The sequence below is a fragment of the Rhinoderma darwinii genome, chromosome 6, assembly GCF_050947455.1.
Source record: "Rhinoderma darwinii isolate aRhiDar2 chromosome 6, aRhiDar2.hap1, whole genome shotgun sequence".
In the NCBI taxonomy this organism is placed as follows: domain Eukaryota; kingdom Metazoa; phylum Chordata; class Amphibia; order Anura; family Rhinodermatidae; genus Rhinoderma; species Rhinoderma darwinii.
Genome location: NC_134692.1, coordinates 126257335 through 126272579, shown reverse-complemented (window position 1 = coordinate 126272579; position 15245 = coordinate 126257335). Strand labels below are relative to the sequence as shown.

The 15245-nt window shown below is 42.6% G+C and overlaps 1 protein-coding gene across 3 annotated transcripts in view; it reads left to right on the top strand.

The window, feature by feature from the left end:
* The first annotated feature begins 3367 nt into the window (after window positions 1-3367).
* PDGFA (platelet derived growth factor subunit A) overlaps window positions 3368-15245 on the top strand; it is a 33407-nt gene continuing 21529 nt past the window's right edge. For all 3 annotated transcript variants that reach the window (XM_075831398.1, XM_075831397.1, XM_075831396.1), the window contains exons 1-2: window positions 3368-4028; window positions 6396-6492. In XM_075831398.1, the coding sequence (XP_075687513.1) occupies window positions 3966-4028; window positions 6396-6492 (160 nt within the window). In that variant the 5' untranslated portion in view covers window positions 3368-3965. The remainder of the gene's footprint in view (window positions 4029-6395; window positions 6493-15245) is intronic.

Below are 15245 nucleotides of genomic sequence, written 5' to 3'. Positions count from 1 at the left end.
AGGACGGAACGTATTTCGGCCGCAAGTCCCGGACCGAACACACTGTAGGGAGCCGGGCTCCTAGCATCATAGTTATGTACGATGCTAGGAGTCCCTGAGTATGGGACAGTAGTACCACGGAGAGGCAGGGACTCCTAGCATCGTACATAACTACAGTGAAGGAAATAAGTATTTGATCCCTTGCTGATTTTGTAAGTTTGCCCACTGTCAAAGTCATGAACAGTCTAGAATTTTTAGGCTAGGTTAATTTTACCAGTGAGAGATAGATTATATAAAAAAAAAATAAAAAAAATCACATTGTCAAAATGATATATATTTATTTGCATTGTGCACAGAGAAATAAGTATTTGTTCCCTTGCTGATTTTGTAAGTTTGCCCACTGTCAAAGACATGAACAGTCTAGAATTTTTAGGCTAGGTTAATTTTACCAGTGAGAGATAGATTATATAAAAAAAAATTAAAAAAATAACATTGTCAAAATTATATATATTTATTTGCATTGTGCACAGAGAAATAAGTATTTGATCCCTTTGGCAAACAAGACTTAATACTTGGTGGCAAAACCCTTGTTGGCAAGCACAGCAGTCAGACGTTTTTTTGTAGTTGATGATGAGGTTTGCACACATGTTAGATGGAATTTTGGCCCACTCCTCTTTGCAGATCATCTGTAAATCATTAAGATTTCGAGGCTGTCGCTTGGCAACTCAGATCTTCAGCTCCCTCCATAAGTTTTCGATGGGATTAAGGTCTGGAGACTGGCTAGGCCACTCCATGACCTTAATGTGCTTCTTTTTGAGCCACTCCTTTGTTGCCTTGGCTGTATGTTTCGGGTAATTGTCGTGCTGGAAGACCCAGCCACGAGCCATTTTTAATGTTCTGGTGGAGGGAAGGAGGTTGTCACTCAGGATTTGATGGTACATGGCTCCATCCATTCTCCCATTGATGCGGTGAAGTAGTCCTGTGCCCTTAGCAGAGAAACACCCCCAAAACATAATGTTTCCACCTCCATGCTTGACAGTGGGGACGGTGTTCTTTGGGTCATAGGCAGCATTTCTCTTCCTCCAAACACGGCGAGTTGAGTTAATGCCAAAGAGCTCAATTTTAGTCTCATCTGACCACAGCACCTTCTCCCAATCACTCTCAGAATCATCCAGATGTTCATTTGCAAACTTCAGACGGGCCTGTACATGTGCCTTCTTGAGCAGGGGGACCTTGCGGGCACTGCAGGATTTTAATCCATTACGGCGTAATGTGTTACCAATGGTTTTCTTGGTGACTGTGGTCCCAGCTGCCTTGAGATCATTAACAAGTTCCCCCCGTGTAGTTTTCGGCTGAGCTCTCACCTTCCTCAGGATCAAGGATACCCCACGAGGTGAGATTTTGCATGGAGCCCCAGATCGATGTCGATTGACAGTCATTTTGTATGTCTTCCATTTTCTTACTATTGCACCAACAGTTGTCTCCTTCTCACCCAGCGTCTTACTTATGGTTTTGTAGCCCATTCCAGCCTTGTGCAGGTCTATGATCTTGTCCCTGACATCCTTAGAAAGCTCTTTGGTCTTGCCCATGTTGTAGAGGTTAGAGTCAGACTGATTCATTGAGTCTGTGGACAGGAGTCTTTTATACAGGTGACCATGTAAGAGCTGTCTATAATGCAGGCACCAAGTTGATTTGGAGCGTGTAACTGGTCTGGAGGAGGCTGAACTCTTAGTGGTTGGTAGGGGATCAAATACTTATTTCTCTGTGCACAATGCAAATAAATATATATCATTTTGACAATGTGATTTTCTGTTTTTTTTTTAATATAATCTATCTCTCACTGGTAAAATTAACTTAGCCTAAAAATTCTAGACTGTTCATGACTTTGACAGTGGGCAAACTTACAAAATCAGCAAGGGATCAAATACTTATTTCCTCCACTGTATGATGCTAGGAGCCCGGCTCCCTGCAGTGTGTTCGGCCCGGGACTTGCGGCCGAAATACGTTCCGTCCTTTACAGACGTAACATGCTCGTGTGAATCCTGCCTCAGAGTCTAAAGGATTGGACTTTCCAGGCTAAATTCATTCATTAATTCATACCCTATCATTCCCCTGACAAATAGAAGTGATGGTGCCTATTAGCGCTACTACTACTGGAGGGCAATGCTCCAACTACCCAAGACTCACTACCACTGCCTGCGAAATCAAAATTTTTTTTTTTACCTCTAATTATATGTTAGGGAATTGCTTAAGTAGCGGTTCCCTAATATATACAATTTACTGGAGCTGCTTTACACAGGGATCTGATAATACAGCAGGGAAGCTGGAGATTATAGGATTTGTATGACAGGGGTGCATAGGTATAACTAATAATAATAATAAGATATTCGTGAAATGTATGCAATTCCATAATATATAAGTGTAGAGTGACCAAAAGGTGAACCCACAATATAAATAGCTGTGATGTTAAAGAACAGCCATAAAAACAGCATCAATTCTATTACTGGTGGACCATATATGCAGAGGTTGTATACTGATGCCCTCAAGTACTCCTGACCTGATCCGCTCAATATATAGCTGCACCCCTCATCTCCCCAGTGTCAGTGATCAGCAGTATAGCTGCACCCCTCATCTCCCCAGTGTCAGTGATAAGCAGTATAGCTGCACCCCTCATCTCCCCAGTGTCAGTGATAAGCAGTATAGCTGCACCCCTCATCTCCCCAGTGTCAGTGATAAGCAGTATAGCTGCACCCCTCATCTCCCCAGTGTCAGTGATAAGCAGTATAGCTGCACCCCTCATCTCCCCAGTGTCAGTGATCAGCAGTATAGCTGCACCCCTCATCTCCCCAGTGTCAGTGATCAGCAGTATAGCTGCACCCCTCATCTCCCCAGTGTCAGTGATCAGCAGTATAGCTGCACCCCTCATCTCCCCAGTGTCAGTGATCAGCAGTATAGCTGCACCCCTCATCTCCCCAGTGTCAGTGATAAGCAGTATAGCTGCACCCCTCATCTCCCCAGTGTCAGTGATAAGCAGTATAGCTGCACCCCTCATCTCCCCAGTGTCAGTGATAAGCAGTATAGCTGCGCCCCTCATCTCCCCAGTGTCAGTGATAAGCAGTATAGCTGCACCCCTCATCCCCCCCAGTGTCAGTGATAAGCAGTGAGGCTGCACCCCTCATCTCCCCAGTGTCAGTGATAAGCAGTGTAGCTGCACCCCTCATCTCCCGGTGTCAGTGACTAGCAGGCAGGCAGTGTTGGCTCACAGATCCTGCCCACTACTTGGCTGTTTGTGGTTGTGTTGCTTAGTACAGCAGAGGGGGCGGTGCATAGGAGGTTGGCAATGCTATAATCTCTTGCTCCAGATTATTTCACTCTCCCAACAGCAGAGAGCTGCGAGCAGCTGACATCCCCCAGGAGTTACTCGTCCACCCTGATGCTGCTGCTTCCTCCCAGGGATTTAAACCATTTTCCATCCAGGTGGAACTCCAGGGAGCTGCTCCCCTTATTGATCACTGTGCAGAAGACCTGACAAGATCCCAGTGTTTGGAAACTTGGTTTCTTTTGCTTCTTCCTCTGAGACAGACACATTGCTCGCTGCCTTTGTGCATTTAATGATTGGGAGAGGAGGGGGGGACATAGGAGCTCCATGCAGACAGGTGATGGGCGTTTCAGTGGAGATCTAGAGCTGCCTCCTTGGGCTTTATGTTGGTCTGATCAGTGCACAACATGCAGACCCTGAGCCTCATTGCCTGCTAAAGATCAACCCATCTGCAAAAATAAAAAAAAAAAGGAAGGGGAGAGAGACCACAGGTTGGTGCTGGAGAACCCACCCAACCCCCCAAAACGTCCAGCAGATCCAACACATTTGGTGGGGTGTTGATCCCCCTCTAAGGGATGGTACTGACTCCCCCAGACACAGGAGCAGATCTGCAGCTCCTACATCAAGACATTGCATTGTCATTCAGTGATAAGTGCAGCAGAACGCAATGAAGAGCTGGGCTTGGATTTTGCTTCTAGGCGTCTGCTACCTGTCTCCTTCATTCTGCGAGGTAGGTCTTGGCTTCTCTTCATATTCTCTATGTTCTGTGTGTGGAGATCCTTAGATGATCAGCATTGTGTGCAAATCCTACATTGCCTCCCATACATTATCAGCCTTCACACTTGCACTAAGGGCAGGGCTGGAAAAACCTACATTGCTAATCCATGTACCCACAGAAGCCTCAGATCCCAAGGAGCTTCTGGCTTTGACCATGCTGCAAGTCACCTGCACTTGAGCAAGTTGCAGACTAAAGGCTAGAGGGTTCATATGACAGCCAACACCCCCCCATTCCTGTATTAAACTGCATTTTACGTTCAATGTGTCCAGTGTCGCCATAGGCGCGCGAGCGTGCCAGTTGGGCAAAGATTTTCCACCCTTTTTAGTGATGGCTTTCAAAATCTCAATTTTGAATTATTTGGGTATTGATGACCCAAGGTTTTGGTAAATTTTTCAGAATTTTCATCTTGTGTATGGGCACCTTTTAAGACTATAACCGTTCTGAGGTTCTGCAGTAGATGACAGCTGCCTTCCAAGAGGTTCTGGTGCAGGCTTTTCTGCATTGGCCTCCCAGAAGTCCTATATTCATATATTATAGTATCCACCATTGACTTGTGCAGTGAACCACATTCTCCCAGTCCATGCCTAGACAAGATTAGGACATGTTCAAGCACATTGGACTTCTAAATGCTATTTTACTCCCTTCCTTCCCATACGCTACTATGTCGGAGGCCCTAGACATGTGCTCTAATGTTATACATTCTCGCTCAGCACATCTGTCTTCTAGTACAAAAGTTACTAAGCTCTAACTAATGGCGATTTGTTGGATCCTTTAGAGCTGGTGGAAAAAAATTAAACTAAATGTCAATCGCATTGCAGTTTTTAGCATGTGTAGGGGGAATATTGGCAATGTGTGCGCCCTTGTTGGCATCTTAGGGCGTAAGAAAGCCCCTTGCAGGCGACTTATGAAGATCAAGTTCAAAGATACATTTTGTTTTTGTTGTTTTTCATTATGATACAGTTTATAGAAGAGTTACATTTGTATAAATTAAAGCAGGTCTTCTGAGCAGTTTTGGAAAGGTGTAAGTACTTCTAGGATGGGTGCACTCCAGCACAGACTGTAGCCTCCTTGGGTTTGCACAATAAACCATGCCCCATAGCATGTGAGAACTGGGGCATAGCTGGTAAAGTTTCAAGCCTCTGTTGTATATAGTGTAATATATCCCTGGGCTTTATTGGCATTCTGTAGAATGGCAGGGATTTATGACTTATTTGTGCCCACCTTCCTGACAGTCCTGTCGAGAGAGAAGACTGCAGACTAAAGCGCAGGTTGTGGTTACTTGTCTAGAACTACCCCCTCCAATACAAAAAAAAATTAAAATAAAAATCTCCTGTTGTTGACTTCATGGGTAAATGGGAGCAGTTACCTGCCAGGGGGCTTTCCTCAAAGAGTTTTGTTTCATGTACCCGGTGCATGGGGTGATCTTCAAAGCCACTAGTTGTTTCTTTCATATGATATAATGCTACTGCAGGTTGAACTAAATAAACCCATGCAACCACTTCAGAACTGTGGTTAAGAACAGGGGGGCGCGCGCGCGTAGGAGAAAAAAAAAAGTCTGCTCTGACTTCGCGTATGCAAAAGATTAACTGTATAAAGGAAAAATTAGAATGTGACCCATTAAAGGGTTAACATACCAATATTGATGGTCTTGACCAAAGAGCTTACAATCAGCTGGGTCTGCAAACCTATACAGGTCGTAGATCCATATCGTTCGTTGTATTTGATTAGGCCGTGGACTGGATATCTGTCTTTTCTGCTTGCTCTTTAGCCATAGAGTAGGACACAATGAGCTGATTTTCCATCTCTTGGTTTCCAGACTGCTGACCTGCTCCCATAGAGAACATACAGACTCCTTTTGCAAGTCTAGTTATACAACTGGCTGAATGAGTTAAAGTCCTCCAGTCTCCTGCTGGTACTATGGGCAGGGAAATGACACTGTGACAACTTGGAGAATGTATGGGTGCAAAGTCTCTGATAAGGAACGAATAAGGAGTAGGACGCAATAGTGACGTTTGCTTTTCATGGTGATTCCGGAAGGAAACGTGCACCACTTTCCCCTTTGACATTGGAAAAAATTTTTTTTTTAGTTAGGCCTGCTCCATGTACTTGAAATTGAGGCAAGACCCTCTTGTATGAATTGTATGGCCAAATCTCTGTGCTGGAGGTTTTCCATCTTGCAGGCATTTTATCCCATTACATGCTCAGTACTAAGGGAGGATCCAACATGTGAGGTGTACATTATATAGTGGGAGTGGATTATCATTGGGAAGTGTCTATGAACTGTATTTTTAAATGTGTTTCTTCCCTGGCTGCATTAAGGAAGCAGAGATCCCTCAGGAGCTGATCGAGAGACTGGCTCACAGTGAAATCCACAGCATCAGCGACCTACAGCGCCTCCTGGAGATTGATTCCGTAGGTAAATTCAATTTCCTTTTTACCTTTTCCTGCTCACCTTCTGATTTTATGGATTTTGTTACCCTATGTTTTCCCTATCGCTTTCCTCTCCGTGGAGCACAAATGGTTAAACCAGAACAAGAAAGGTCAGATTCCAGGCCAATAAACAGCAGCTGAGCTATTGATAAACTAACAGGGCTTATAATGAGTGGGTGTGATTTTACTCTCTTGGGAAAGGAGGCCTGCGCATTGGGAGATAGTAGTATAAAAGGTGACCTGTGTTCACGTTCATTGCCTGGTCCCAGAAGAAAAGACATTGATGAAAGAGGGTGTCGTGATGATGATTTCGCCGGTAGCTGTGTATTTACAGGACCATCTGTTGCTATCAACGTGTAACAATTGGGCGTTACAATAAATATTCTCTTGTTTGATACAAGTAAACGAGTGAATGTATAAATGTGTCACAGATGAAAAAAATGTCAATGGAACAAATTGCTGCGGGTGATTTGTGCCATACTTATGAATGGATGACACAATTTTCTGGGACGTTTATCCGCTTTGCATTTTACTACTCTGTTTGAAATCGGGATGTTACATAGTTGCCAATTCTAGAAACCGATCCCAGCCCGTAGGCCATGTTCAGACAGTACAGTTTTTGATGCATTTATTTTTATTTTTTTGCCCAGATTGAGGGGGGCCCATTGAGAGGGAAAGTATAAGGCAGAGATTTGGCTTTTCCCAAATTTTGTCATTAAATAAACAAACAAAAGGGAAAAAAAAACTTGCAGCAAACCGCACTGTGTGAACCGGTCCTATGACGGCTTTGCAGCATTTTTTACGTGTGCAGCCTTGCCTATCAATGTTATGTAAGATAAGAGGAAAGATTTTATAAACTGATTCGTGTTTTTTTATAAATGTGCCCTCTAGGGCAGTGGTGTCAAACAGGTGACCCTCTAGCTATTGCAAAACTACAACTCCCAAGCATTCCCTGGTTCCTGCATGTTGGGAGTTGTAGTTTTGCAACAGCTGGAGGGCCACAGGTTTGACACAGGTACTCCACGACCACACGATGTTTTGATGCAGTTTTTGGCTCCGTTTTTTTTAGCCAAACACCGGAGTGGATACCAAAGAATGGAGATGCATCAGTCTTTACTATCCACCTTTTCTTACCTTTACATCCAATTCTGACTTTGGTTCAAAAAACTGCACCAAAAAATTGCATCAAAACTCTGTGTGTGAATTTACCCTAATGCTTTTTAGTAACTTCTGTGCACCTGATGTGTTGCAAAATTGTGTTTTCTAATTATGAGTTACATGTTGAAATACACCCACTGCTACTGTAACATAGTTACCAAATATCCTGTAGAAAGCCTTGGGGAAGATGTGCAATAATTTATTTCAATTATCCGGGGTTATGTGGCACCAGATATTTTTGTCGTTTTCTACCTGTTGACAGGAATGTGTGTTGTGTTGTGTGTGGGTTTTTTGTTTTTTTTTCTTTGTGAGCTATAAACCATTGCGGAAGATCATGCCTGGTGGTGAAAAGCTAGTTGACAATAGCCGTGTTATGATGGTGTCTCTAATGAATAGGGAAGACTCTTTGATAACGTCGGGGTGGTAGCTTCTGTTGAGTGCATGCCTTTAGCGATTTAGTCTCCGTTGCTTTTGAAGTCGTGTTGGGACCTCCTAACTTTGGCCGTAGTCATAAATAATAAAAAGCAATTATTTGTAGGGTATTAAACACATCGGTGGTAGAGGATCAGAGAGCTTTGTTGTAACAAGACTGCAAGGCTAATTTCCCTTGGATCCAAACAATTGTGTATTGGCGTTGTAGGACACAGAGCGCTCCTCGCCTCAGTCACACATCCTTTACTGAAGACATAATTGCGGGTCTATTTATATAGTCCAGGATTTCTGCTCCACGACCTCCCTTTTGCCGTTGAGCAGGTAATGAAGCACCGCGGTCCCAGACAGCTGATTGTGCGGGTTTAACATAAAAGGAGCTTTTATCTTGAAAGGAGGAAAATAATGTTGAACTTCCAATTAAACATGGCAACATTTCTCAGTACATATGGTGAAAACGTGCAGAGCTATGGACCGAACGTGGAAAGAGGTCTACGTGTCCGAGGCCTTGTGCGCTGTCATCTGAGACGTTCAATTTGAATATAGGAAATCATCTAAGGTTTTTTTTTTTTTTTTTCCATTTTCTAGCCAAACCCGTGAATGAGTAGGAGAACTTTTAGACCGGGTTCCCATGTAGCGTAAACGCTGCAGAGTTTCCGCAAAGGAATTCTGTGCGAAAATTCCACAGCATTTACAGTAGCAGCAAAGTGGATGAGACTAAACTCGCAGCATAAATGTTAATAAATTGACCTGCGGTGCAGAATGTAAATCCGCAGCATGTCCATTTATGCTGCATTTTAGTTGATTGTCCATTGCGGGTTTTCCCCATTTAATTCAATAGAGATACAAATCCCACAACAGAAAGCCAAGTGTTGTGGCGCAAGTCTCCACTACGGGAAAAAAAAACAACTTGCCCAGAAGTCTGTTTTTTTTTTTTTTTGTTTTGTTTTTGTCCAGTCCGGCCTCCTGGGATGACGTTGCATTCCATATGACCGCTGTAGCGGCAGTCACATGAGATGCAGCGTCCTCCAGGGAGGCCGGACCAAACTACCCAGGAGAGACGTGTCACCATAAGGGTATGTGCACACGAGGGCATTACGTCCGTAATTGACGGACGTATTTCGGCCGCAAGTACCAGACCGAACACAGTGCAGGGAGCCGGGCTCCTAACATCATAGTTATGTACGACGCTAGGAGTCCCTGCCTCTCCGTGGAACTACTGTCCCGTACTGTAATCATGTTTTCAGTACGGGACAGTTGTGAGGCAGGGACTCCTAGCGTCGTACATAAGTATGATGCTAGGAGCCCGGCTCCCTGCACTGTGTTTGGTCCGGTACTTACGGCCAAAATACGTCCGTCAATTACGGACGTAATGCCCTCGTGTGCACATACCCTAACAACGGCCTAGGTAAGTATGAGGGTTTTTTCCTGACTAAATTTACTGCGGGTTCTAGGTTGGACGTGCTGCGTGATTTTGACACCGGGCATCTGACCCGTGGGAACCCGGCCTTGGGGTATGTTGCCATAGGTAGAACATGCTGCAGATTTTCTGCAGGGGAATCTAAAAAAAAAAAAAAAAAAAAAATGCAGGTAAATCTGTCACTGAAATCCGCAGCAATTAGTTCATGTTGCTGCGGAAACGCAATGTAGCTGCAGAAATCATTGCTGGTTTTCCGTAGCGGTTTTACCTGCGGAATTAGTGTGAACTATTGATTGTAGCAAACTTTATGTGCACCTACGGATTTGCAGCGGTTTTTAGTGTTTGCGCTGCGTTAACTCTGCAAGACTAATCTTGCATAATCTACGCACTCCATTAAAGTCTATGGGCCAAACATGCAGCATCTCCGAACAGAACCCGCAGCATCAATTGACCTGCTATGGATTTTAAGGCTGTACTGCAGATCACTTTCCACGTGACTTTTCTGCGTTTTGTCGTCCCCCGCCTGCAGTGTAGAAATCTCAACCACTTTGCTACTACTGTAAATTATGGGGGAATTTGTGCACAAAATTCCATTGCTGAAATTCCAGTAAATCCTGCCTTTGGGAACATACCCTTAGGCTGGATTCACACATCATGTGTGTGTTGCAGATTTGGATGCAGTTTTTTTTTTTTAACCAAAGCCAGAAGTGATTTCTAAAGGAATGAAAAAAACTTTCTACTTCTCCTCCTTGATCCACTTCTGGCTTTGGTTAAAAAAAATCTGCGCAAAAATTTGAAACAAATACACTATGTGTGAACCCAGCCTTATAGGTTCTTCTTCCTTTTTATACTTTTTCATTAGAATCCACTCTTCATTTTGGCTAAAAGATAATCTTTCTTGTCGGTTTTCTAACCAATCCTGTAAAAATACTTTTTTTTTTTTTTTTTTTCCAACAAACAGCGCCACTCACGTCCATGGGCTGTGTCTGGTATTGCATCTTGGCAAATATTTTACCATGTAGATAAATATAATACCAGACACCGCTCATGGACAAGAGTAGTGCTGTTTCTGGGGGGGAAAAAAAAGCAGGTCCTTTCTTTCTTATCTCAAACAGTCCCTTTAGGGGGCATTTACACACAGTTTTTAGGAAGGTGATGGATTTTATTGACTTTTGCCTTTTGTTTTTAGTCAGTGGTATTTTTCAAAAATCGCAGCCTGGCTTTGTTTTTTGTTTTGTTTTTTTTCCTCTTTAAAAAAAACCCCCAAAAAACACACGTGTCAATTTCTGTGTGTTTTGTTGGTGTTTTTTTTCTGAAAAAAAGCATGTGTTGCAAAGTGGAATCTGAGGTAGTAAAACGTGCTATTAGCAAAAAATTCCATAAAAACAACACGTTTTTTTTTTTGGCCAGATAAAGCCGCTGCGTATGTCCTGGTAACTGTCTTTTTACATATGAGATGTAGAGTACAAAGGTGATGATGGCTACAAATAACCTGTGCTTCTACAACGCGGTGAGTGACTGCGGTGGTCTTCACAGGAGCATGGAGATAAAACTAGTCACACACAGATTGTGCTAAGCAACTGCTATAACTTCACCAGCATGTAGTGTAGATAAAGCTTGATAAAATTTACATACATAAAAATGACTGATAACTGGTGATACCCCATGTAATACGATTACCATTTATGTAGCCCGTGTTCTCAGAATAAGTCACTCTGGCAATTGTACTACATTGCTGATAAATTTTCCAATAGGTGGCGCTTTATAGACCTATTGAAATCAAAGACTATGTATATGGTCGTATCGGCTTGGCACTGTTTTATTTAGGCTAAAATTGTTTGAAAATGGCATCTTGGAGTGTGTGTGTGTGGGGGGGGGGGGGGGGGGATGGGTCTTGTTGCCCAGGGCCCCCTTTTTCTATAAAACCAGCCCTGAGCCTACACACCATGGTTAGAGCTACTGTCAAGTGATCAAAAACCCAAATTCAGAGAAAAAAAAAATAGCCTCCCAGCGTGTTCACGTAAATATAATAAAACCTGGAGTTTGACCATTACGGTGCTGTTGGATTATATGTTATTCGAAAAATGGAAAGCCACAGGAAACCTCCGTAATCTTGAGTCACGTTTCCGATCTTCAGCCTCATCACTTGAATTATTCATGAAGATGGATCCTGTCTGAGAGTAACCTTACTCTGTGGGTTAGTGTATGCAATGGCAATATATTAAATATTTAGTCTTGCCTGCAACCGCCAAAGCTTGTTCACCTAATTAAAAAAAAAAAAAGAATAATTCTTCTAATCCAGTGATATTAGGACCACTGATGCCGCATTACCAGTGGTCTATATTCTATACATAGATTTGTTGTGTCCGCCCCTATACAGCATTGTAGACCCCATTCTATGAATGCCACATGTGCTCGCACCTTGTATAACAGAATACACACTGCAGGTTTCTGTGTCGCCTCCTAGTGGAGAAGAATAAAACTACTTCTTAGATTGCTTCATATAACGTTGCGTTTACCAGCTATAAACTATATAAAAAAAAAATACGCTACAATGGCACTTATAGGACCAGTGCAGTGATGCACCATATACTGATCATAACATTTTCTGCAAATAAAAATAATGTTTTATATTTTTTATATATATTCTATTCTGGGGCATATTTTGGCCTTGAATAGCTCTGAATAAGGCCCGACCTTCCAAAGTTTGTCATAACTTGCAATGTGGTATTAAAACCTTATCATGGCGTAATTTGGACTGGAGCCGAGGAAGCAAGTGACACTTTTATCCGCTGCTAAAATAAAATAAGAGCCGGACAGGAAGAGATTCGGTTTGTTCGTGCTATATGCAGCACATAATTGCACAAGAGAAGTGAGGACTACCTAAAATAACTTTAAGCCTGGCAGATATGCGAGTCCATTGGCCATCAAAGCTGCTTTTGACCACTAAATTGCATAATTTTGGCACATCCTGACTTCTTATGAGGTATTACATGAACCCTCCCCCTGGGACCGATCGTAGCTCTGAATAGACATTTCCTTTTTTGATGATAATCTATTGCTAACTGTATAAATTCTGAGCATAATATCAAATTCTATCCGGGTGATGCTTATTGCAGCGTTTATCCTTGATTAAGAGAACATGAACAGAATGTCAGAATTTCATTTAAGACTGACACACAAATGCCGTATTAGGATATATGAGCATCCTAGAGGCACATCATATGAGCTAGAACAGAGAGCCGCTCTGTAGAAGTGGCTGCTGCTCTGGCAGGCTCGAGCTGTCCATGTGTTACATGGGCGGCCCTTCGTCTGATGAATGTAATACTACATTTGCCCTGCAATTGGCGCTGGAGGGGAGATGACAGGCCGACCACCGCAAAATAAGCTATTTGCCAGGGGGGGGGGGGGGGGGCTAGGATTCGGGCCAGTGGAGATCACCTGAACAGCATTCAGGGGTGGTTTGTGCTGAGGGCACTTTAATTGCGTCGATTACGAATGCTATTGTAAATCATGTGGAATAGGATGTTCTAAGCTTCTGGCTATGGAACATCTGTGGGCCAAATTGGTACAATGCACCCCATTTATCAGTAAAAATGGCCTTGTCAATAGCAAACAATCACTGTGCAGCTTTCATTTTTCCAGAGTAGTTTAAGAAATGAAAGCTGAGCTCTGATTGGTTGCTATGGGCCAGATTTGAGGCCTATCGTGCTATGCCTATTGCAGGGCCTGAGGGATTCTCTTTGGTGTCATGCACCGCCCCCTTTAGGCTTAACCATGTTCCTTTTTCACATCATTATATAGTTACTTTATGTTAATTTAGATTTGTATTTACATTTTGAAGCTGATTGTAACTAGTAGCAGAAATAGAATTTATAAAAAAAAAAAAAATGTCTTGGCCGCCGGTAGATTAGATTAATATGAATATTATGTGATGATTAATTTTTTATTTTTTTATTTTTTTTTTGTTCCCAGTTGGTCTACATGAGTTATTGTTAATTCAATCCTGTTTTGTCTACCCAGGCCCATAGATCAATGCAAGGCGACTCCATTCTGCGCTTCTGAAAATGTAATTGCCTTTTTTGGCAGATGTTAAAACGAATGCCAATACCGAGTCATTCCACGTAGGCTCACCTTATTCCCCTTTTTTTTTTCGTGAGTTTACTTGGCGCTCCTCCATTTTGTCGGTAATGATCAAGTTGCATTTTTCAGATACATTACGGAACAAGACCGAACCAATTGTCGTATATTTTATCCATTCTCTAAACATTGTCAGTATGTCAGGGCATAAAAAATTTAAGTGAAACTATTTGGTTCCTCGCCACAAAACTATTCTAAATGAACTGCTGGCAACGTCTCCCCTCGCCCAGAGAGCGTAGACGAGAATCAGATATGTAGAATATGGAAACAATGAATGCAGGATCAAAGCTTTTTATGTCGGGGTAATGACGGAGACATATGTTGCCTGCAGTAATAGCAGGTTACAGACAGCAAAGAATGTAAAATGGTAGTAATGGTCATGGATCTAGAATTTTACTAGACGTTATAATGAGAGAATCGTAAACAAGTAAAAAAAAAAATACTAAAGCTGTTACGTGTTTTGGTCATACTAAAAAAAAAATGTCTACAACCTGTGACTGAGTTGTAGTTTTGCAGCAGCTGGAAAGACACGGGTTGAAAATCTGCGGTGTTCACAGCTGGTTAAGAAAAATGGCGATCATGTGTGTGATTAGGTTATAAAAAATTGTATGTTGAATCGCGTGCAAGTTTCATAGTAGAAATAACCAGAGAAGTTAAAGTGGTATCCCTAACTTTTTCCTGCACAGTGCCGCACCGGCACCCACTGTGGAGGGTGCTACCTCGCTGCCACATTCAAGTGAATGGAGCCAGCTGCAGTGCCCTGCGCAGTCAGGTAGCCTCGAGTGGAAGTGTGCAGGGAAAATTTAGGTGACACCGCGGTACAGCTGATCTAGCGCTGCGGCCCCTTCATTATACGAATTGGTGGTGGTCTGACCTATGGAACGGCCGGCAATCGATATGTCGTCATTTCATGAGACAAGAATAACCCTTTTAAAGCGGTTGTGTGAGATTAGAGAAACATGGCGGCTTTCTTCCAGTAACATCGCCACTCTTGACTATGGGCTCTGTCTGGTATTGCAACTCGTACAATATCAGACAGAGCTCACGGACAAGGGTGGCACTAGTTCTGGAAGAAAGCAGCCATGTTTTTCTAGTCTCATACCATCTCTTTGCATTATGTCTAGGCAGTTGTTGTTGAGCGGATTTTACAACCTTTTCTTTGAAGCCAGATGTGACTTGTTTTAGTAAAATATCCTTCTTCAATATTATAGAATAAACACATATTTTAATATTTTTTTTTATTCATAGATCAAATTTAACCATGTATGTTTTACCTTAGCAAAAGAGGCACCAGCTCCTACTGCCAGTACAGGCAACTAGCGCAGGGAGAGAGAGAAGCGGACCTTTTTTTTGGCACCGGCTTCGAAAATTGCCAGCTTTTTATGTCAGGTGTTGCTTATTTTTACCTAGTGGCAAAAAGATCCAAATATAAATATAAGGAGTTATTTGCATATCCAGTACTAAAAGGTCTGAAGTTGTTCTTTCATGTCTTGCTCTTTTTAGTTACAAAGAGGATGTGTAGGGTTACGAAAACATGGCTACTTTTTTCCAAAAAACAGCGCTACACCTGTCCATGGGTGGTGTGATATTAC